This window comes from Polyodon spathula, chromosome 29 (assembly GCF_017654505.1).
Source record: "Polyodon spathula isolate WHYD16114869_AA chromosome 29, ASM1765450v1, whole genome shotgun sequence".
Taxonomy (NCBI): Eukaryota; Metazoa; Chordata; class Actinopteri; order Acipenseriformes; family Polyodontidae; genus Polyodon; species Polyodon spathula.
In genome coordinates this window covers 4,694,547-4,716,083 of record NC_054562.1, presented here as the reverse complement: position 1 = coordinate 4,716,083, position 21,537 = coordinate 4,694,547, and the positions used below count along the sequence as shown (strand labels likewise).

The 21,537-nt window shown below is 45.0% G+C and overlaps 3 protein-coding genes across 4 annotated transcripts in view; all 3 read right to left on the bottom strand.

The window, feature by feature from the left end:
• Positions 1-2,725: 2,725 nt before the first annotated feature.
• rnf181 (ring finger protein 181) lies at positions 2,726-6,968 on the bottom strand. Of its 2 annotated transcripts, none has more exons than XM_041231956.1 (6): positions 6,859-6,968; positions 5,800-5,947; positions 5,001-5,134; positions 4,215-4,330; positions 4,034-4,108; positions 2,726-3,459 (listed from the first exon to the last, which is right to left on the bottom strand). In XM_041231956.1, exons 2-6 carry the CDS (start codon positions 5,883-5,885, stop codon positions 3,400-3,402), a joined length of 471 nt encoding a protein of 156 aa, XP_041087890.1. In that variant the 5' UTR covers positions 5,886-5,947; positions 6,859-6,968; the 3' UTR covers positions 2,726-3,399. The 2 variants fall into 2 exon arrangements, with proteins under 2 accessions (XP_041087890.1, XP_041087891.1); XM_041231957.1 differs by having other exon boundaries at positions 5,800-5,887.
• A 5,496-nt stretch (positions 6,969-12,464) lies between these two features.
• LOC121302232 (vesicle-associated membrane protein 5-like) lies at positions 12,465-17,159 on the bottom strand. The gene is made up of 3 exons (XM_041232066.1): positions 16,882-17,159; positions 14,743-14,880; positions 12,465-12,956 (listed from the first exon to the last, which is right to left on the bottom strand). Exons 1-3 carry the CDS (start codon positions 16,882-16,884, stop codon positions 12,807-12,809), a joined length of 291 nt encoding a protein of 96 aa, XP_041088000.1. The 5' UTR covers positions 16,885-17,159; the 3' UTR covers positions 12,465-12,806.
• Positions 17,160-20,544: 3,385 nt separating this feature from the next.
• vamp8 (vesicle-associated membrane protein 8 (endobrevin)) overlaps positions 20,545-21,537 on the bottom strand; it is a 4,989-nt gene continuing 3,996 nt past the window's right edge. The window contains exons 2-3 of the mRNA XM_041232065.1: positions 21,453-21,537; positions 20,545-20,781 (exon numbers count right to left, since the gene is read on the bottom strand). The exon at positions 21,453-21,537 is cut by the window's right edge and continues 74 nt beyond it. Coding sequence (XP_041087999.1) covers positions 20,638-20,781; positions 21,453-21,537 — 229 coding nt within the window. The 3' untranslated portion in view covers positions 20,545-20,637. The remainder of the gene's footprint in view (positions 20,782-21,452) is intronic.

Genomic DNA, 21,537 nt, shown 5'->3' with positions numbered 1-21,537 from the left:
CGTATATCTGCTTCAGGGTCACCGCTGCTTGCGGATCAGGGGTTCAGGGGTGTCGCTAGCCGCATGCTCACCGTTTTTAACAAGCCGCGGTTTATAACATTATCACTGCCGACTAATCTGATAAACAGGAGCGACATTTGGGGTGTAAATAATCGAGTCATTTTCTTATAGCCCGCCCTCACCCCCCCTGGTCCTGCCGCGCCAGAGCTGGGCTCTGCAGGGAAGGGTGTCGGGTTTAAATTAGACGGGTTGTTTTATATTAAAACGCCGACGGTTTTCGCGATAGAGAAGTCGGTTCCGTGAAGTCGTTGAAAAAAAAAATGAAGCTCCCTCTGTTGGCAGTGGAGTGTTACTGCAGGCCTGTGTTTTTATTTGTATTGTCTCTTACTATAGCCTAGCTGAAAAACTAAGAAATTATATATTTCAATACTTATGACATTTCAAATCTACAAAAGAAAAATAATAAAGCGCACTGTAACAGTATTCAACCGATTATTATTATTGTGTGCGTTATTTGCATTATAAAAGTGTCCCGTTTAAAATATCTATATTCAAGGCTGGTCCCTTGTAAGAACTATATGGTTTCAAAAATATTATCGCCAAAAAAAGAAGAAAAAAAATCATAATTATGACAGCAGCAGGTTTATGGTTTCAAAGTTGTTTAAAGCATTTGAACTGGAAAGCAAAGACGTGTGCGTGCTTCAGAATATTGACTCACCTGTCCACGCTTAAGCTGTTCCGAGCCGTATCGAAACAGTACCGAAACAGTACCGGTGCGAAACCTGCTCTTTTTAGAGTTTCGTATCGATTCAGAACTCCGGTCTGTGCAGATGTTGCGGTCCGGCACTGCTATAGAAAGGCTAGTGTGAACAGGCCATGTGTCAGACCGCACTGCGCTAAATTAATTGAACAACACCCCCATCTTGTGGCAGGACCGCGCAACTGCAGCTGAAAAAATGCCGTCCTGTGTGATTTGGGTTCCGAATGACGTTTCAGCCACGACGTTCTGGTTGCTTTGGGTTTGTTCTCGGTGTTAAGACCAGATTGCCGTGTAAAGTAGCGTGTGAATAAACCCAGTCAAGAGCCAAAGGCGCCCACACTGTTTCCCCATCGCCTTTGCAATACAGCTCTGACCAAAAGCTTTGCATCACCAGGAACTGTAGGTTTAGACATAACTATATGGACATCATTTTTTAAAAAAATTATTTATCAGAAAATCGCAAGAGCCTACCGGAAGGAAGCCATATTCATAGTACAGTAGTGTTTAATTTCTGTTGAGTTTCTCTGTTAAGTATCTGGGAAACGGCTCCAAAACGGCGGTGTGTAATTCAGTGTGTTCACGCGTAACATTATTATTCAGCAGAGTGCATTTGACTTTATGAAGCACAGTGTGTTAATTCTGTACAGAGGGTGACGCAAGACTTTTGGCCAGAGCTGAACAAAACTCCCTGACGTGCAAACCCCCCCCCCCCCCCCCCCCCCCCAAAAAAAAAAACCAACACTGTTATTGCCTACATTTATTTACGTTTGTAAGTTTTTCCTCAAGTTAGTCGCACCTATGAGTCCCCCAAAAATACAGTTCTGTACCCCCAACAACGCACTGGATATCTCTAGGGCGGTCCCGTTCAATAGATTAGGGTTACCAGATTTCCAGGGTGATAAAAGCAGAAGGCTCTATGCTATTAGAAGCTATAGACACTTTTCAAATCCATGTATTTTAAAACGCTTAATAAAATAAATATTGATGATGGTGCTGATTTCATTTGTTTAAAAGGTATGATTGTGTTGTCACGCTGCCTCAAGGTAATCGACAGAATCGATCTAGTGAGGGTTTAGCGCTCCCTGACGTGGCGATTCCCTTCCTTTAAAGGCAACTTCAGAATCCTGTTCCGTCTCGCAGTGTTCCGGAATTATGGGGTCAGGAGGCGATCCTTTTGGCTGGTGACACTTCCAACATCAACGCATTGAAAATAACTAGCCATGTTCTGGGAAGTTAAACAGAATATGAATTATGAATCACATAATTAGAATTAGCAAACCCAATAATCAACGACTGTGGTGCCAACTTGCAGCTTTTTTTTTTTTTTTTTGCAAAGCAATTTGAAAGGTCCAAAATATCAAAAGCGAGGACTACAATTTGAAACTTCTGACCGGACAGTTCAAGTTTTTGGCCCGGGATGTTTCTGGCTAACCTGTTTGTATTCACTGTGTTTCAGGGAACAGTCCCTGGAAATAGTTGTGTCATATTCACACACACCTATATATATATATATATATTATATATATATATATATATATATATATATATATATATACATACATACATTGTATCTTTTAAAGCACTTTGTGATGGTGCTCCACTATGAAAGGCGCTATATAAAATAAGGATTGATATACAATCTAGAATTTTTTTTTTCATTTTGCAAACCTGAGTAAAAAAAAAATAAAAAGGTGGATTTTCAATAAAATAAGATGTGGTAAACTTGGGTTGCTTTGAGATTTTTTGGGGTTTATGATTATATAATTGTTATTACTTTTTTTCTTGTTATTTCACTTTGCAAACTAGTTAAAAAAATAAACTTTGATCATGTATTTTTTGTTGTACATCGTGTATAAAAACTAGTTTATGTATTTTAAAAGAATAACTTTTTTTGTTCAAAAATGTATTAAAAAAAAAAAATCTGGGTTTTCCAGATAATTTGCAAGAAGCAACGTGGGCTGTGTGTTTATTATTTACTAAACAGATTTGTCATTTTTATTTTTTAAAATATTTTACATGTTAAAAACGTTGGCTGCAAACATCCCCTGCCGTCGCTATTTTTTCAAAACAAAACTTTTTTTTTTTTTTTTTTTTTTTTAACTATTTAATAAAAAAGGGGGTAACGCTTTAGATCAACTGCCGCAAATTCCTATCGAATCCCACCGGACTGAATCCCCCAGAAATAACACCGGAATATCTCCTGCGCTTCCTCTGAGTTCTGAAGTCCTTCATTGTGAATTCAGCCCCCCCTGTTAATTCCTGTGGGTTTAATCACCCTGATTCATTCCATGCTCCTCTGTAATGAATGCTGTTGATCGCGTGTGTAACACATGCATTCATTCTGAATGAACACTTCTCACAATCCCCTGGTGGGGGAGTAAGAGGGTATGAATTCATGTCTTATACACGTGATCAGCAGCATTCATTACAGAGGAGCATGGAATGAATCAGGGTGATTAAACCCACATGAATTAACAGGGGGGGCTGAATTCACAATGAAGGACTTCAGAACTCAGAGGAAGCGCAGGAGATATTCCGGTGTTATTCCTGTGGGATTCAGACCAGGGGATTCGATAGGAATTTGTGTTAGCAGGAATGGTAAGCAGTTGCAGCGTGGAGCCTCTGTCCGTCTCTCTGTCTCATGTGTACATGGCTCCATGCAGATTCTCCAGGCGATGGTCCTGCTGTTTTCTCCTCTCCTGGAATAGAAGCACAGAGCAGAGTTGCTGGTGCTGTACATGCTGGAGCCGCACTCTGAAGTCAGGGCTGTCGCAGGAGCGCAGCGCCTCCTCAAGCGTCTCCTGGCTCTCCTTCCGCCCGAGGCTCGACTCAGCAGCTTAGCCCAGAGCTCTGACTCTGTTCCTGTAGGGGGCCGTGGTGTCTCCTGGCTTTCCTTCCACCCCGAGCTCTCAATTACTTAACTGCTCTAATTATTATTTGATCAGTGAAGTTAATTGAGTGCTAAAATTGGAATGAAGACACCGCGGCCCCCCCCTGGAGGGCTGGAGGTTCATGCCCCTGCTCCGAGACTCCTATTGCAGAGCAGTGTCACCCAGTCCAGGTTTTACTACCAGCTTGATTAGCCCCAGAGTGTCTAGGTAACAAGCTCGGGTGTGTCTACTTAACCCTGGCCCCACCCCCAGCACACTGGCCCTGCCCCCCTGCATGCTAACCCCCACTCCCTGCACATTGGCCCCGCCCCTGCATGCTAACCCCCCCCCCCCCCCCCCCCCCCCCCACTGGCCCCAACCCCCCCGTACATGTGTGACCCACCTTGTCTTTCTTGAACTCCTCGTACTCTTTGTTCTCTGTGGGCATCTCGTGTCGACACAGGGGGCAGGAGTTAGTCTGAGAGAGGAGAGAGACACACAGAGACAGGATATTAATACTGTGAGGAGAGAGTTTTGCAAACCCCCCTCCCCTCTCTCCGCCTCCACTCCATCTCCTCACTCACCTTCCCAAGCCAGGGCAGGATGCAGCCGGAATGGAAGAGATGCTCACAGGGCATCTTCCTCACTGTCTCCTCTTCCTCAAATTCCAGCAAGCACACCGGACACTTCAGCCCTTTATCTGCAGAGGGGAAAGGAGATGAGGGAAGAGGAGGGGAGGGGAGAGGAAAGGACGAGGGAGAGGAGAGAGGAGCAGAGAGGACAGGAGAGGAAGGGGAGAAAGAGAATAGAAAGAAAATGATGCATAACACAGAAGCAAACCATCTTCAACAGCCATTGGAATGGATTTTAAAGCCTCGATATTATTCACAGCACTGGAAATGAAGTCTGTTATTGCAGCGATCAAGAGTTCGGTGTCTGGTGTTAGACACATGACTCCTCTTTTGTAGCTGTGTGGACAAACGCCTATCAGTAAACCTGCAGATTGGCAGAGAAGGCTTCTTCATGCTGTGATGGGAAGTGCGCTCAGTTCTGAACCCCAGGGCTGGGTGGTGCAGCAGCAGGGCTTGTGTGAGTTTCTAACCCTGCTCAAACTCCTGGCTCCTGATCATTTCAATACTAATAATACTAGACTTCATTGAGGGGAGTTCTGAACCCCAGGACTGGGTGCAGCAGCAGCAGGGCTAGTGTGAGTTTCTAACCCTGCTCAAACTCCTGGCTCCTGATCATTTAAATATTAATAATACTAGACTTCATTAAGGGGAGCTCTGAACCCCAGGACTGGATGCAGCAGCAGCAGGGTTGGTGTGAGTTTCTACCCGGTTAATTAGCCCCCCCCCCCCCGCACTCACCTGCCTGTGCGGGGGTGATCACGGCTGTCGGCAGGTTCTGGACGATCTCTTTGGCCGCGGGAGGAGGGAGCCGCTGGTCCCACTCTGAGAAATCATCGGGGCCGAGGTCAATGTCCACCCCCTGCATCAGTGACCTGCGCAGAGCACAGAGACGCAACACATCACGGGACCCTCCGCTCGTGCACTATCCCGGCACTATTGCACTGCTAATCTGTCACTGCAGATATAACTCGCTGTGATCCTGACTGGCTGCATCCTAGTTCATATTGTACTCTAGCAGTATGATTATTATTATTTGCAATTACTGTAAACTACACTGTGTTTAAATATGAAGCTTGCATTGTAACCCTGCGCTGCCCTGGAACACCTGCAAGTCACCTTGGATAAAAGAATAATAAATAATAATAATAATAATAATAATAATAATAATAACAGCAGCACAGCACAGGGGTGGAAAGCAGAGTTACTGACTCTATACCAGCTGTAACCCTACACTACACTACTGGCACAATACGCTGAGGAACTCCATAAGCGCAGAATTTTAAAGACTGACTTGCAAGAGATTCACAGGGTTGCACCCTATCGATACAAGAGGTCGATACAAAACAATTGTTCTGTTTTAATGTTTCAGCTTCCATTAACGTTACTCTGTGTATTTCTGATTACCCTTTTCACCCACTCCAGGATTTACCCGAGGTTTCTAAACAAAAATAAACCAGAGCAAGCTATCATCGGGATACGATGAAAGAGGGAAGAGTACAGTGACAGCACTAGCCGGCACCGAATGGGTTAAACTCACCTGGCGAGCTCAAGCAGCGCGTTCTGGCGGTACTGCTCATCCGGGTTAGTCGGCTCGCAGTCGTGTTCGTCAAAATACGAAGCCATCACTGCAAAGCAAGCAATAAACAGGCTCCCTTGAGAAAGAGAGGGGCAGCTGGCTCTTTGACCTAAAATTAGAATTAGAATGAATTTATATATGTAATTTAGTATGTACTGTTTCCATTTGCTGTCCATGTCTTTCTCAAGGGCGCCTGTGTTTGAATCACTGGAGGTGTTTATAGGTGTTCACATGATGTGCTGGTGTTCTATACAATGTGACATCATTTTCACTTCTATACTGTACTGAAATCCGTATTCATTGTAATTAACAGTAGGGTTATATATTGTGTGTGTGTATATATTTTATATTATATATATATATATATATTTTTTTTTTTTTTTTTTTAATGTACAAAAAGTTTTTCAAAGTTAAAAATGATTTTTACTAAAATAAAAGTCCTGTTTAAAAAAACAGCTTTGTGGGACTTCTCCCGAAAGACGGCCTAAAAGTAAAAGATTTTCTAAAATTTTAGAAACTTTGGGTACATCTAAAAAAAAACAAAAAAACTTTTCTTTTCATACGGCCGGCCTTAAATTGTACATATATATATATATATATATATATATATATATATATATATATATATATATATATATATATATATATATATATACACACACACATTTCAATTGAAACCCGGTGAAGCTTTTCAGTCACAGAGTGAGGCTGCGCTGCGAGTCTCAAAGAGCTTCCCATTATAAACTAATACTAATGTTTAAAAAAACAACAACACAAAACAGAAAGCGACCTTTCATTTGAACGGGTTTCATTTGAACTAACCCCGTTTAAACCCCAATGGATCGGAGCGCTGTTTTTAATCTCCTGTCTGCAGGCTGGATGAGTTTATAATGGGAGAGGCGCTTCACCGGGTTTCCATTGAAACGAGTCGGTTCACCTTCAGCACTATTCAAACTGCCGTGTTCCTCCAAACCACCTTTATTAACTTTACACTGAACTTTGAGGATTGTATTTACTCACCTGGAATATCGCTCTATTGTTTATTTCTTAGGGTAAATAAACTTTGCATAAAGCCGAAATGTCATTGAAATTACAAACAGCAAACTGGCGCAGCCGAACATGACAGCCTGTACTAGGTACCACAGACCAATCAGAACTCGGCAAAGGTTTTAAGTGGCCATTCAGGGACTAAAAGAGGCGGGTTTTTGTCCAGTTCGGTTAGAAGGTTTGGTTGAGGGGGGAAAAGACGGATCTGATTGGACAACGGCAGTCAGCTGGTTCAGCGGTGCTGTGACGCACCCACCAACTGTACCGATTTGTCCGGTACAATGACAGGCTCTCTCAGTTTGATAACGCGGGACACTCACACCTTTATACTATGTTGTTCAGCACTGAGATTTAGTGATTGATTGATTGATTCATTCATTCTTTAAACCAGGAAAATAAAACAACCCGATTGAGACTGGGCCCTGGCAAGACAGCAGTGACTCTGAAGACCACAGCGTTGTGCATTCAATCTGACAACAGAAACATTCGACACAGCAGCGATGGGAATCAGGCTCCCGCTGCACAGCAGTGTGATCCAGTCCTGGTTTCACTAGGAGTTTAATCAGACACACCTGAGCTTGTTGCCTAGACACACTGTGTGATCAAGCTGGTAGTAAAACCTGGAATGGGTGACACTGTTGTGCAATAGGAGTCTTATTCCCATCCCTGCACTGCAATTAGTCGGGGGAGGGGAACAACACAACACAACACAACACAACACAACACAGGGCAGTCTCCAAGGCATTTGATTTAAGTTCAAGACTTGAGTGTGTTTACCCGGGGCCTCGAGCCTCGCAACAAACCTGTCAATGCAGATTTGTTTTCTCCTTAAAAAAACAAACAAAACAGCAGCAAAGGATTTTGAACATGCAGCTCCACTTCCCTCGATAACAAAGCAGTTTTATCAAACCTATCCTAAATATCTTTTCTTAAGAAAGTTTTTGATTATTATTATTATTATTATTATTATTATTATATTATTATTATTATTATTATTATATAATAATACGTATTATTGCATAGGCAACTAATAATAATAATAATAATAATAATAATAATAATAATAATAATAATAATAACCTGGTTTCAGTCAATCAATCAATCAGTCAATCAATCAATCAATCAATCTTTATTTTATATAGCGCCTTTCATAGCGGACACCATCACAAAGCGCTTTACAAGATGCAGTAACAACAAGAAAATCCATAATACTTCAAATACAGAGAAATACATCATACATGATATACAGTAAAAACACACAATGCATAATACATTAAATACAGTGGAAAGAGCAGAATACATGATAGCAGCAGAATACATGAAATAGTGCATTAAATACAGTGGAAAGAGCAGAATACAGGATAGCAGCATAATACATGAAATAGTGCATTAAATACAGTGGAAAGAGCAGAATACATGATAGCAGCATAATACATGAAATAGTGCATTAAATACAGTGGAAAGAGCAGAATACAGGATAGCAGCATAATACATGAAATAGTGCATTAAATACAGTGGAAAGAGCAGAATACATGATAGCAGCATAATACATGAAATAGTGCATTAAATACAGTGGAAAGAGCAGAATACGTGATAGCAGCCCTGTTTGCGTTGCCAAAAACAAAATTGGGCTGGTTTTAGTCTAGTTCTGAAGTGGCTTTGGGCTGTAATAAACACAGTAGAAATCTAGCAACCCTGCCAGCAATCCACTTCACTGAAATGAAAGGACAGGGCGGTGGCAACGCAAACATGGTGTCCCTTATCTGCATCGCACCTTTTAAAGCGTAATAAACACGGTGAGTAATGCTGGCTGGCTGCGCTCCATTCTCCTCTCGGCTCTTGTTTATGCACATCTGTCTGTACCTCCCCTGTTTACATAACAGTTTCCAATTCTGTTTTAAATCCTCTGCATGTAGAAGCATGGAAGAGTTTCCATGAACTGTCAGAGTCCGGGAATCGCGAGCCAGGCTTGTCCTGACAAGAGTCCCACAGCAGGGGGGTGGTGCTCCAGGCTTGATACAGACTTGGCATCAGTCTTGGCGCTCCTGCTAATCCTTCCCTCACCCCCAACCATCTCCCCCTCCCTCTCCCTCTCCCTCTCCCCTTCCCCTCTCATTCCCTTACCTTCTGTCCTACTCCCTCTCCTTCCCTCACCCTCCCTCTCCTCTCTCCTCTCTCCCCTCTCCCCTCCCTCCCCCTCTCCCCTCTCCCCTCTCCCCTCGCTCCCTCTCCCTGACCTTGAGATATTTAGTACCCTGGCTTCCAGCTTCCAAGCAACAGTGACCTCTCAGTGAACTCGTGTTATAAACAATCTCACTGCATCAGCGACCATCACTGTAAACCAGGACATGGGATACTTTCACACACACACACACACACACACAGACACACACACACACACACACACACACAGAGACACACACACACACACACTGACGGACACACACACACACACACACACACACACACTGTGTGTCTACTGGTGTGTGACACACACACACCACACTGACTGACACACAGAGACACACACTCACACCACTGACTGACACACAGAGACACACACACACACACTGACTGACACACAGATCACACAGTTGTCACACTGACACTGAACACACACAGACACACACCACACACACACACACAGAGACACACACACACACACACACACACACAGAGACACACACACACACACTGACTGACACACAGAGACACACACACACACACTGACTGACACACAGAGACACACACACACACATACTTACTGTGTGTTGTCACACACTGACACACAGAGACACACACTCACACACTGACTGACACACAGAGACACACACACACACACTGACTGACACACAGAGACACTGACACACACACACTGACTGACACAGAGACACACACACACACACTGACTGACACACAGAGACACACACTCACACACTGACTGACACACAGAGACACACACACACACACTGACTGACACACAGAGACACACACACACACACTGACACACACACACTGACTGACACACACACACACACACACTGACTGACACAGAGACACACACTCACACACTGACTGACACACAGAGACACACACACACACACTGACTGACACACAGAGACACACACACACACACACTGACTGACACACAGAGACACACACTCACACACTGACTGACACACAGAGACACACACACACACTGACTGACACACAGAGACACACACACACACACTGACTGACACACAGAGACACACACACACACTGACTGACACACACACACACACACTGACTGACACACACACACACACACACAATGAACTGTCTGTCTCTGTGTGTGTGTGTTACTGACTGTTGACACTGTGGTCATTGTGTGACTGACTGTGTCCTGTGTGTTAGTGTCTGGACACTGTGTGTGACTGTTGTGACTGACTGTGTGTCTCTGTGTGTGACACACACTGACTGTGTGTCACTGACTGACACCACAAGTGTGTGACTGACTGTACACAGAGACACACACTCACACACTGACTGACACACAGAGACACACACACACACACTGACTGACACACAGACACACACACACACACACACACACAAACACATATACAACACACACACACACACATCGCTGTGTGTACTGTTGAGTGACACACCACTCCACCCCACACACTGCCACACAGATACACACAGAGCACACTGACTTACACAGACACCCACACACACACACACACACAGACTGACACGCAGAGACACACGCACAGGAACACACACACACACAAGTTACCAATTCTATTTTTTGTTTTATTTCAGTGTTAAGCTGGAAGGGGTGATATTCCTGCAGTCACACAGACAATGTATTTACATGTAACTCATTTCTATAAGCATTTCCACAGAGTGTCTTTCTCCCCCGCCTTGTCAGAATGCTTTACTATACTGACGTGTGCGTGACAGTGTGTGTATGTGTGTCAATGTCAGTGTGTGTGTGTGTGTCAAAAAAAGGATATCAGTCTCTTACTGTTGTCAATCATTTTCACATCCCACATAATGCAACTAGAATACCTGGCGCAACGCGCAACACAGAGAGATTTCCTATTGCTGCGCTGTGGTATTTTACACAATAACAGCATCAAATCCACCAACTGAACTGTTTTACATTAACAGGCTGGATTTACAGACACCTCGATTCATCCTGGACTACCTAGGAAATCCAAGATGAATGCTAATTCAGGACTGTGAAACCAGCCGCCTGGCACATTACAATACAATCACTGCACTAGCAGAGGGGGGGGGGGGGGGGCAGCCAGGGTTGTGTCTGTCTACAGCGCCCCACTGTCGAACTTCACCGAGAGAATCATGGAACACAGCTCTGTACTGCACTGAATCTCGAAGGTCTTTTCTCCTCAAGATCTCAGTATGGTAGCCGCTGGAGGTCACAGGCCAAAGTGTAGATATATAGGAGATATTCATTTATTAATATGTAATATTATTTTACTATTTAAATTTAAATCTCTATATATTTATATATACAATTGGAAAAGCAATAAGGTACTTCAAGGCATATCAGTAAGAGTTAGAAAAATGGAAAGATTTCACTGAGGAATGCTGAAACAAAGACAGGTTGTTTTTAACTTTGTAACATAAAAAGTCTAGTTTCACAGGCCCAGGGTTAGGGTTGGGGTCAGGGTTAGGGTTAGGGATCGGGTTGGGATTCGGGTTGGGGTTAGGGTTAGGGTTGGGGTTGAGGTTAGAGTTAGGGTTGGGGTTAGGGTTCAGGTTGGGGTCAGGGTTAGGGTTAGGGTTAGGTTTTGGGTCGGGGTCAGGGTTAAGGTTAGGGTTAGGATTCCGGTTGGGGTCAGGGTTGGGGTTTGGGTTGGGGTTAGGGTTAGGGTTAGGGTTAGGATTGGGGTTAGGGTTAGGGTTAGGGTTAGGGTTGGGGTTGGGGTTGGGGTTGGGGTTGGGGTTGGGGTTAGGGTTAGGGTTAGGGTTAGGGTTAGGCTTAGGCTTAGGCTTAGGTTTAGGATTCGGGTTGGGGTCAGGGTTAGGGTTAGGGTTGAGGTTAGTGTTAGTGTTGGGGCGAAACCAGCCGATAGGAACGATGGCAGGGTTTTATTTTATTTTATTTTTTTTCTTAAACCCTCTTGAAGATTCAATTCCAACTGAGAATGATGGATTCAGAGATCATGGTGTGTTTGAGCTGAGAATGATGGATTCAGAGATCATGGTGTGTTTGAGCTGAGAATGATGGATTCAGAGATCATGGTGTGTTTGAGCTGAGAATGGCGGATTCAGAGATCATGTTGTGTTTCTCTTTGTTAGTCGTTCTTCATATATTTCTGAACACGACTGAAATGCAATGAGGCTAAGAGAAGAATGCTTTTCAGAGAGAGAGAGAGAGAGAGAGAGGGAATCTGGATCTGACGAGCCACACACTCGGCCCTAGACACTGACGTGATTATGAAAATCAAATTGAGGCTCCCACCCCCAACCACCCACCCCGCCCAAGATCCGCCCAAGCGGGTTCCCCCAGGCCCCACACCAAGGTCGGGGTGGGGGTCCCCACACTAAGCCCCACCCCCAGCCCCGCCTGCGGCCCAGCCCCACCCCAGATTCAGGTGTGTTGTGAGGCCGACAGTTTCACAGTTTGGTTTCACTCAGCTCGACAAACAGCCAGTGGAAAAGGAGTACAGCAGGAGGGAAAGAAACCCTCCAGACTGCAGTGTGTTTCTCAGAGGGCCGAGAGCAGCCAGAAAGAAGGTCTGTCCGCGTCCGTGTCTGTCAGTGGAAAAGGAACCAGCCTGACCCCAGCGTGCTCTGAATCCGGTTCCCAGACCCGCGTCAGGTGGAAACTGGGGTGGGGTCTGCAGTCCCGCTGCACTTTGGGCTTTTCAGTTCCCAGGGGTCACGCTTGGGGTCAGCTGCTTCTAGTCCCCGCGGACGCTGTACCAGATGATGACCGCGAAGACGACCACGGCAAGCAGGGCCAAGACCCCGCCGATCACAACCTTCATCTTGATATTCTCCCAGCGGCTCTGGTGAGAGACCTTCGCCGCTGACTTGGTGAAAGTTTTACTCTGGAGGACGAGGAGAAGAAAAAAGAAAGAAAGAAAGAATAGATTATTTACAGCTTTGAAAAAAAAATCAAGCCTTGTTATCACTGCTGAACTCTTTAGCATCTCTAATTTTTATTGAGTATTTTGTATTAAAACAAAAATTTTGCATTTGATATTCATTTTGTATTTAGACTGTATTTCATGCTTGTTGAAATCTAACCAATCCTGCCCACATGGATTTAAAAATGACAGCTTTAAACCACAACGCTAACGATCGTAACAGCAGACGCAGAGTTATATCAGTTCTCCGCAGTGACCCATGCTACGAGCACAGCGCAGTGTAGGAAAGCCGCACATCCCTGCACAGGAGATGGACTGGCAGCTTGGGGGATGTCTGTGGGAATATTTATCTTTCCGGAGAGTCGGACTCAGGGAAAAACCCTCCAGAAATCCCCTTCCCTTCCCGGGGCTTTCCAGACCAGCCCGGTCCTTCAGATGAGACTCAAAACAAACGAGGTCCTATTGGAAGTGACTCTGCAGCAGCAGCAGTTGTTGATGAAGCAGAGTTCACCCCCCTAGTCTCTGTGAGTCGCTCTGGATAAAAGCAAGAACAATAATAACTAATAATAATAATAATAAATAATAATAATAATAATATCTACATACCAGGGGTAACTGCCGTTTAGTGAAATGTCAAAATGAATTAAAGTCTTGAGGCTCAGAGAAATGAAAGTTAAACCTTGCTCTAGTTTTCTTTCTTTCTTTCTCTCTCTCTCTGTCTTTTCTTTTCCCTCTGATTAATGTATTTCTTCTTCCCTTCTTTTCAGGATGCGAACAGAGTTTTCTTTTTTTTTTTTTTTTTTTTCCCAGCTGCTGTGGGCATCACGAGACAAAAGCCTCCAGCGAGCTCACAATAGGGACCGTAACACACGGTTGGGTCGCGAAGCCTCTTTCTGTTTGCTGAACTAGTAGTCTAGAGATCCAATTGAAGCCCCCCCCCCCCCCCCCCCCCCCAGTGATAAGTGTATGCCCATCACTATTGAAGGAGCCCATGGCAAGTTAATAAGCTATGAGAGCAGCTGGGTGACAGAATGGGCTTCACAGCGGCTCAGTCCCACTCCCCTGAGCGTCTCAGAGCTGCAGGGCAGATTTCATTATCCGAAAAAGAGTCTCGCTCTGAGCCGCTCAGTCCCTGTGTGTTTCAGATACCTGCAAGCGCAGCTGCGCTGTTGCCAGGTGCTAGAGTGCATTGTGATGTCACTCTGCTGAGAAAGAGCTGTCTGACATCACCACACAGCGAGCGCTGATGCCAATAAATACAAACGAATGAAAGTCGTTCGTCTCTAAACCCTGACGCTTTCATCACGTCAAAAAAGAAACTTTGAAATTGTGTCTTGAAGTGCTCCCAGCATTTTCTAACTAGGGCTGTGCTGAGTCACTGCGTATCGATGAAGCGTGATCGATCGTGAAGAACTACAACTCCCAGCATCCCTCACCACTGCCGCAGGAGAGGAGGCATGCTGGGAAATGTAGTCACAGCTAGGGCTGTACTGATTCACGGTAGCGATAAAGCGTGATCCATTGGGAAAACTACAGCTCCCAGCATCCCTCACCACTGCCTCAGGTGAGGAGGCATGCTGTGAACTATAGTCACAGCTATGGCTGTACCAATTCACTGCTTAGCGATGAAGCGTGATCCATTGGGAATACTACCGCTCCCAGTATCCCTCACCACTGCCACAGGTGAGGAGGCATGCTGGGAACTGTAGTTCCAGCCATGGCTGTGCGTCTCATGGTTCTGCAGTACCTTCCTCAGCAGGTCATCGGATCTCAGTTCAAGTTCTCCCAGTTTGCCCTCTCGCTCCACGGCCTTGTTGTAATTCTCCACCATGATCTCCTTCACCTCGTCCGCCTGCTCCTTGCACCACTGCAGCCTGGTCTCGCCCTGCGACTCAGAGAGGGACAGCAGCTGAGGACACAGCCGCGGAAAGAGACTGCACTACAAGAGGAAAGGCAGTCCCTCCTTCTCCTCATCCGCTCGCTCTTTCCTTCCCTCCCTCCTTCCCTGGAGATGATTCACATTTCCTGGCTGCTGACTCCACACATGTGCCAGTGACTGCACCCTGGCCCCTGCCCTCGGTCCCCTCTGCCCGCCCCTGGCTCTGTCACCCTAACTCAGAAACACGGGGCACACGGGTGACACAACAACACCTTGGAATGATTGTATTCTAGTGGATTGACAGCTGAGTTCTCTCTTTGTATTAGTGCTGAACTGAGCTAAACTAAACTAAAACCAGCGAACTAGATAATCCTACACTGAACTAACTAAACTAAACTGAACTACCTAAACTAAACTGGACAATCCTGAACAAAACTAAAACTAAACTAATCTAAATGAAACTGGACAACCCTACACTGCACACACAAACACGTCGTTTCATTGGGGACACTTTAATGGCTCCACATTCCTATGAATTTCAATAGAGTTTCACAGTAAATCCGCACTGTACTTCCCCATGTTATCCTGTGCATGTACACCTCTATAGTTTACCCTGGTGTGCCGGGTTTACAATATGTGCGCTGGAGACATAGCGAACGGGCGTGGCGCTCAATGTTACTATAGCTCACAATCCATCCGCTGGTTTTCAGACTAAGCACGGAGATGTAATCGCTTTTTCCTTCCTTAGGAATAAACACACGCATCGCAGAACAGCGAAGCGCAAACCAAAACTAAAAAGAGAAGGCAGCGATCTCACTGGTTTGCAATCTTGTTGTCGAAAAGCAACTGTTTGTGGTGAGCTTGTAAAACGCGTCGTTCGGGGCCTTTATACAGAGTGCCCGCGGTACAGAGCGCAGTGCCCGGCCACAGGTACCAACGATACCGTTGTGCCCGCAGGACTGCTAATGGGCAAGAACGGCTGGCCCGTCCCGTTCTGGAATTATTGCTTCGGGCGACCGTTCTAAAGTCACCCTGGAGCGTTGGAACCGTTCTAGAACGGGGCAGCGTCTGTATGATTTTTTTATTTATTTATTTTTCAGCAAAATATCAAAGAGGATTTTCTTTGGCGCAAGGACCCTAATAATAATGAATTCGATCATCTGGTACTATTATAAATACTGAAATATTACAAATATTATACATATTTCAAGCCCTTCTTCGGCTGTGTAGAATGAACGGTAAACACAGCGCATATATACATAGATTTCTATACAGTAGACCCTATATATAAATGTGCGTGCGTGCTATTTGTATTCGCTTATAGTTAGCAATATCGTTTTTTGGTTTGTTTGTTTTTTTGCGTGCACGTTAATAATAAACGTCACATTGGTTGTGCATTATCAAATATATAGCTTTTAATTATTTCTGATCTCAGTAATGTAACCCAGCGCTTCCCTAACTCGGTCCCGGGACCCCCCCTCTATCTGCTGACTTTCATTCCAAACTCACACCTCAGTTACTTCATTCAACTGATACTGTGCTTAATCAGATCGTGTCGTTTTCTAACTTCAGAACTCTGCAATCTGCGCAGTCGCGTCTTCGCGACCAGCACGTTGATTTCTGTTTTATACAGTATTCTAATATCGATTGTTTTAATTAGAATTAATTATCCGTGTAACGATTTGTCAAAACGTCTTTATCCAGGTGACTCGCACAGGTGTTCCGGGGCAGTATTACAATGCAAGCTTCATATTTAAACACAGTGTAGTTTACAGTAAGTGCAAATAATAATAATCATAATACTGCTGGAATACAATATGAACTAGGATAGAAAAACTACCATATATATACACACACACACACACACACACACACGCACACACAACGAAAGTGAAAGTAACTCGTTCGCTGTTGCTGCGAAGGTCATCGATAATCTTTACAATATTTAACAAACAATCGCATAAAACAGACACATGCATGGGGATAAAAGGTATCGATATTACTCACCATTCTTCTCGCAACGACACGACGTTTCCCCGAGCTCTCTCGTTTTATATCACACCTGCAGAACCAGAGCTCAAACACGCTTTCTTAAAGACTCTCTCTCTCTCTCTCTCTCTCTCTCTCTCTCTCTCTCTCTCTCTCTCTCTCTCTCTCTCTCTTATGTTGTCCTGTCCGACACCCCACCTTCGTGTTTAACCCCCTCCCCGAGTCTCCTTTTCCTGCCCCGGTTGCTGGCGGTCCTCACGGAGAAGGACGAAACTCTGTCCCGTGTATTCAACAGGCAGGGAGCGGGCGAGAGCAACAGGGCAGACAGACAGACAGCGATGGGATTGGAGGGCGGGGGGGGGCTGCTGTTTTCCTGCACGGAATTAAGTCACACTCCTAACTCTGACTTTATTTTTGCGTTTATTTGTTTGTTAAAATTCAGGGCAATACAAACTAAAAAGAACAGACTTTAGCCTCGATACAGCATAACACCTTTCCCACCGAACTCGCGGTTTCATTCCCGATCTTATGTTAACGCTTTTGAATAAATTCATTATTAACTCAATTGTGCTGTTCATACTGGAGTTTAATAGGGGGGGGGGGGGGGGGGGGGGGGGGGGGGGGGGCAGGTATGTGGTATTGTAAACTCTTTTACAGGGGTATTCCCTGTCATTGAGGACTTTTTTGTACGTGAAAAAGACATGACTTTATACATAAACTTTACTAAATTAGTAAATACACACGTCAATAGAGAGGAAATATCTGTGTTTATGCTCTCCTTTACGTGCGACGCATTCAGCTAGCGACTCATATATATATATATATATAGTAATATTATATATATACCGATAGATAAATATATATATTATAGGAATATATAGGTGGAATAGAGATAAGAACCGAAAGGTATTTCACAAAAAAAGTCAAAACCACGGACAACACAAAAAAAAAACGGAAGTTATGTACAGACGTGTGCCCTGCTTTACATTACAGTACGCTCTTACTGCAAAGTGCTATGCGACGACTTTCTACTGGAATGGAATCTGTTTGTAAGTAAACGCGATCCCCTGCAAAATTCCCTTCTAGCTTTGAATGTTTGACCAAAACACTGCACAATATTGCACAAGACACCACATTTACATTGTAAGGGTGTTTTAGTTGTTTTCCGTTTACGGTACATTTTTTAAACAATGCGCCCCCGCCCCCTACCCCTCCTGCTGGTTGTTGTAAGTATTGCAATGAAAGGCTCTCACATTAAGATCGATGCTCAATTCTGAACGAGCAACTCGAATTAATTTGCATTACATTGATTTAATTTAAGATACCGTGGTACCGGTTCAAAATATATCGAATGAATTTTTATTTTTGGGATGATTCCAATACAAATAACTCACATTTCCACATTTAATTATTAATTCTGTTAATAGTTGCTTGTGGTTTTCCCTGATCTCGGTGGATTGTTTCTCCACTTATGAAAGGGGAATAGGGAACTGAAAATTAAAACCATTTCGTAATTTTAAATTTAGGGAAAACTAGAATGGACAACTTCTCGTTAATATTCGTTACAGCAATAACGATTTCTCGTAACATTTGGGGTATTGCTGTAACGCACATCAACGACACCTTCATTCCAGTTATCCTTAAAATTGCAATGCTACCAAAACTACCCCCGCCCCCCACCCCACACCGAAAGGCATAAATACAAATAAACACACAAATACAACAGACACACACCATAAATGAAACAGTATTTATTGTACCTTACAAGAATTTTTTTTTTTTTAGATTTATTTTTAATTAGGCAGGATCGCTCTCACAATACACTATACACATCCTGACCCTACCAAGACAGATACAGGCAATTCTTATATGGATTATATATATATATATATATTTATAAACTATAGGGGCTAGACCACACACAAAAAAAGAGCACACACCCACCATAACAGTGTCAACAGGGTGCAGCGACTCTAGCCAGGCTTTTTCCAAGCGGCAGCGTGTTTCAATGCTTCAGTTACCACGTTCATTCCCAATCTACACCAGGGCTGCCCCTTCCACTCCTGTTCTTTGTTCCAACCCTGTTCCGAATCCATCAATTAAACCTGCATCCAGACCCTGAAGTCGTTCAGCGTCTCATTTTGACTATAAAACCCGGAATGGAGCAGCGCTCTGGGACCGGGATTGGGGAGACCCCCCCCAGCACTAGACTGATTCAGGCTCCCTGGTTCAGGAGTCTCGCTCTCTACATCCTGCCTGTAAACCAGTTTGGAGCTGGGGGGGCAGGCTGGTGGTTTCACTGGGATGAGGCTGAATGCTGGCTCAGAAGCACTGATTTCTTAGACTCCCGTCGAGTTTGGCTTCAAACAATTTTTTCTAAATAATCAGTTTCAGAAGGATGGGTTCCATCTGCACGGCAGCATGTCTGGGTGAAGCTGAAGGAACATGAGGCCACTTTTTTCAGAAACAGGGGCTTCAAATCTGGTTCCAGGAGATCTGCTTTGACAGGCTATATCAAACCCCCCCAAGTCTCCCTGCCTGATGTGCTGAACCCCAGTCTCCTGAAACCAGGTTCCAAGCCGCAACGTGGCTCAACGTTCCCTCAGTGTCACCTTTGTAAAGGTTTGTTGTAAAAAAAAATAATAACAATCTGACCGCCAACATGGAAGCACCCGCCAACCAAGCACCTGCTACCAGCCTCCTATCAAACTCAATCAGATCTCTGTCTGTCCCATCGTGGACCAAAACTGACAGGTGATATGCGGCTTTTACATGTTACAGAACACAAACCATGACGCTGTTTGCAGCCAAAGTCAGTCACGCGACACAAAAGTGTGTGCTCAGTTCAGCAGGAGCTTCAGAGTTGTTGTTTTGTTCTTTTTCTGTTTCAGTCCAGCCCCTGTGTAAAGTAGATCCTTCATGATTTAACTGAGGCACTGTCAAAACTAATAACAACAACTATAACAATAATGATAATAATGCACATTATTTCATCGCTATAACAGATGGGTATATTGGACGCGTTAATTTTAATTCCACAGACCCAGGAACAAGGGGGTGCAGTGGGAGGTATAGTTTTAAAAATAACGCACGGTGTTATTCAATTGGGCATTTATATATTAATTTATTAATTTATTTATGTATTTGTTTTCAATTTGGGTGCTCACTGAAAAGAGGAGGAGGAGTCAGGCAAGCATGTTCTATAGGAACTGTCCTGCACTGTGAGAGAGGAGGAGAGAGAGAGAGAAGGGGAGGAGAAAGAGAGAAGAGGGAGAGAGGAGGAGTCAGGCAAGCATGTTCTATAGGAACTGTCCTGCACTGTGAGAGAGGAGGAGAGAGAGAAGGGGAGGAGAAAGAGAAGAGGGAGAGAGGAGGAGTCAGGCAAGCATGTTCTATAGGAACTGTCCTGCACTGTGAGAGAGGAGGAGAGAGAGAGAGAAGGGGAGGAGAAAGAGAGAAGAGGGAGAGAGCCTAGCCCTCGTTTTGAACAGTTACAGGAACAGAGGGAGGGACAGCGAGTCATTCGTTGCATCCACAGTGCAATTTTTAAAAAATCTTAAACTTTTTTTTTTTTAAGGAGCTTTGTAACACTAACAGTTGTTCTTTCCACACACGCCTGAGCGAGCACGCACACACAAACAAAAAGTAGCAATGATCACGAATTTCTATATAAGACCTTGATTAAACTGGGGAGGTCTCAAGGTCTTCAAGGGGTAAGGACAGAGCGTGTCTGGGGGTCCGGGGGGCGTGTCTGGGGGTGTCAGGGTTGGGGGTCTAGGTGGGGATGACTCCGGTCGCCAGCAGGATGATGAGGAGGAGGATGATGCCCACGATGACACAGATCAGGGCGATCATCTTCACGTTCTTCCACCAGTACTTCCGAGCCACCTTCTGAGAGGTCGTCTTGAAGTGCTCCGACTGGAGAGGAGGGAGGAGAGGAGAGAAAGGGGAGAGGAGCAGGGGAGGAGAAGAGAGAGAGAGAGGCGAGAGACTTCGGGGGGGAGGAGGAGCGGGGGAGGGAGGAGAGAGAGAGGAGGAGAGTAGAGGGAGAGGAGAGGAGAGAGGTGAGAGGAGCAGGGGAGGGAGGAGAGAGAGAGGAGGAGAGGAGCAGGGGAATGAGGAGAGAGGGAGAGAGAGAGGAGCGGGGGAGGAGAGAGACAGATGGAGGGGAGGGGAGAGGAGAGGGGGAGTGAGGAAAGAGAGACAGAGAGGGAGGGGAGAGGAGAGAGGAGCGGGGGATGGAGGAGAGAGGGGAGAGACAGACAGGAGATGGAGAGGAGCGGAAGAGGGTGGATAATGAGCGGTGAGAGAGAGAGGGGAGAAGAGAGGGAGGAGAGGCAGAGAGAGAGAGACCAACAGAGAGAGGGGACAGGGTTTGTGACATTACAGTTACATAATTGACTCACAATGTAATTTTCTTCTTCCTCTTCCCTTTAACAGAAAAGTAGTTTTTTCATTTCTGATTGGAAACTTGACGACACCTCCACCTTCCCTCCCCTCCCAGAAAAAGATTGTCTTCATGGGAATGTCCCCAATGCACATTAAACCCTATCCTCCCCCCCCCCTCCCCCTCCTCCCATCTTTCTTACGCTGGCCTGCAGGTCCTCAGTCTTGTCCATCAGGTCGTCCAGCCTCTCTCCCCGGGCCAGGATCCGGTCCACGTTCTGGGTCATG

Coding starts and splice junctions, on each gene's coding strand:
- LOC121302232 (XM_041232066.1), bottom strand. Junction 12,957..14,742: donor CCGATGACCTGCTGAGGAAG/GTACTGCAGAAC, acceptor CTCGTCCTCCAG/AGTAAAACTTTCACCAAGTC.
- rnf181 (XM_041231956.1), bottom strand. CDS start 5,885: ATGGCTTCGTATTTTGACGAACACGACTGCGAGCCGACTAACCCGGAT. Junction 4,331..5,000: donor GATCACCCCCGCACAGGCAG/GTGAGTGCGGGG, acceptor TCCCCTCTGCAG/ATAAAGGGCTGAAGTGTCCG. Junction 3,460..4,033: donor AGGAGTTCAAGAAAGACAAG/GTGGGTCACACA, acceptor CTTCTATTCCAG/GAGAGGAGAAAACAGCAGGA.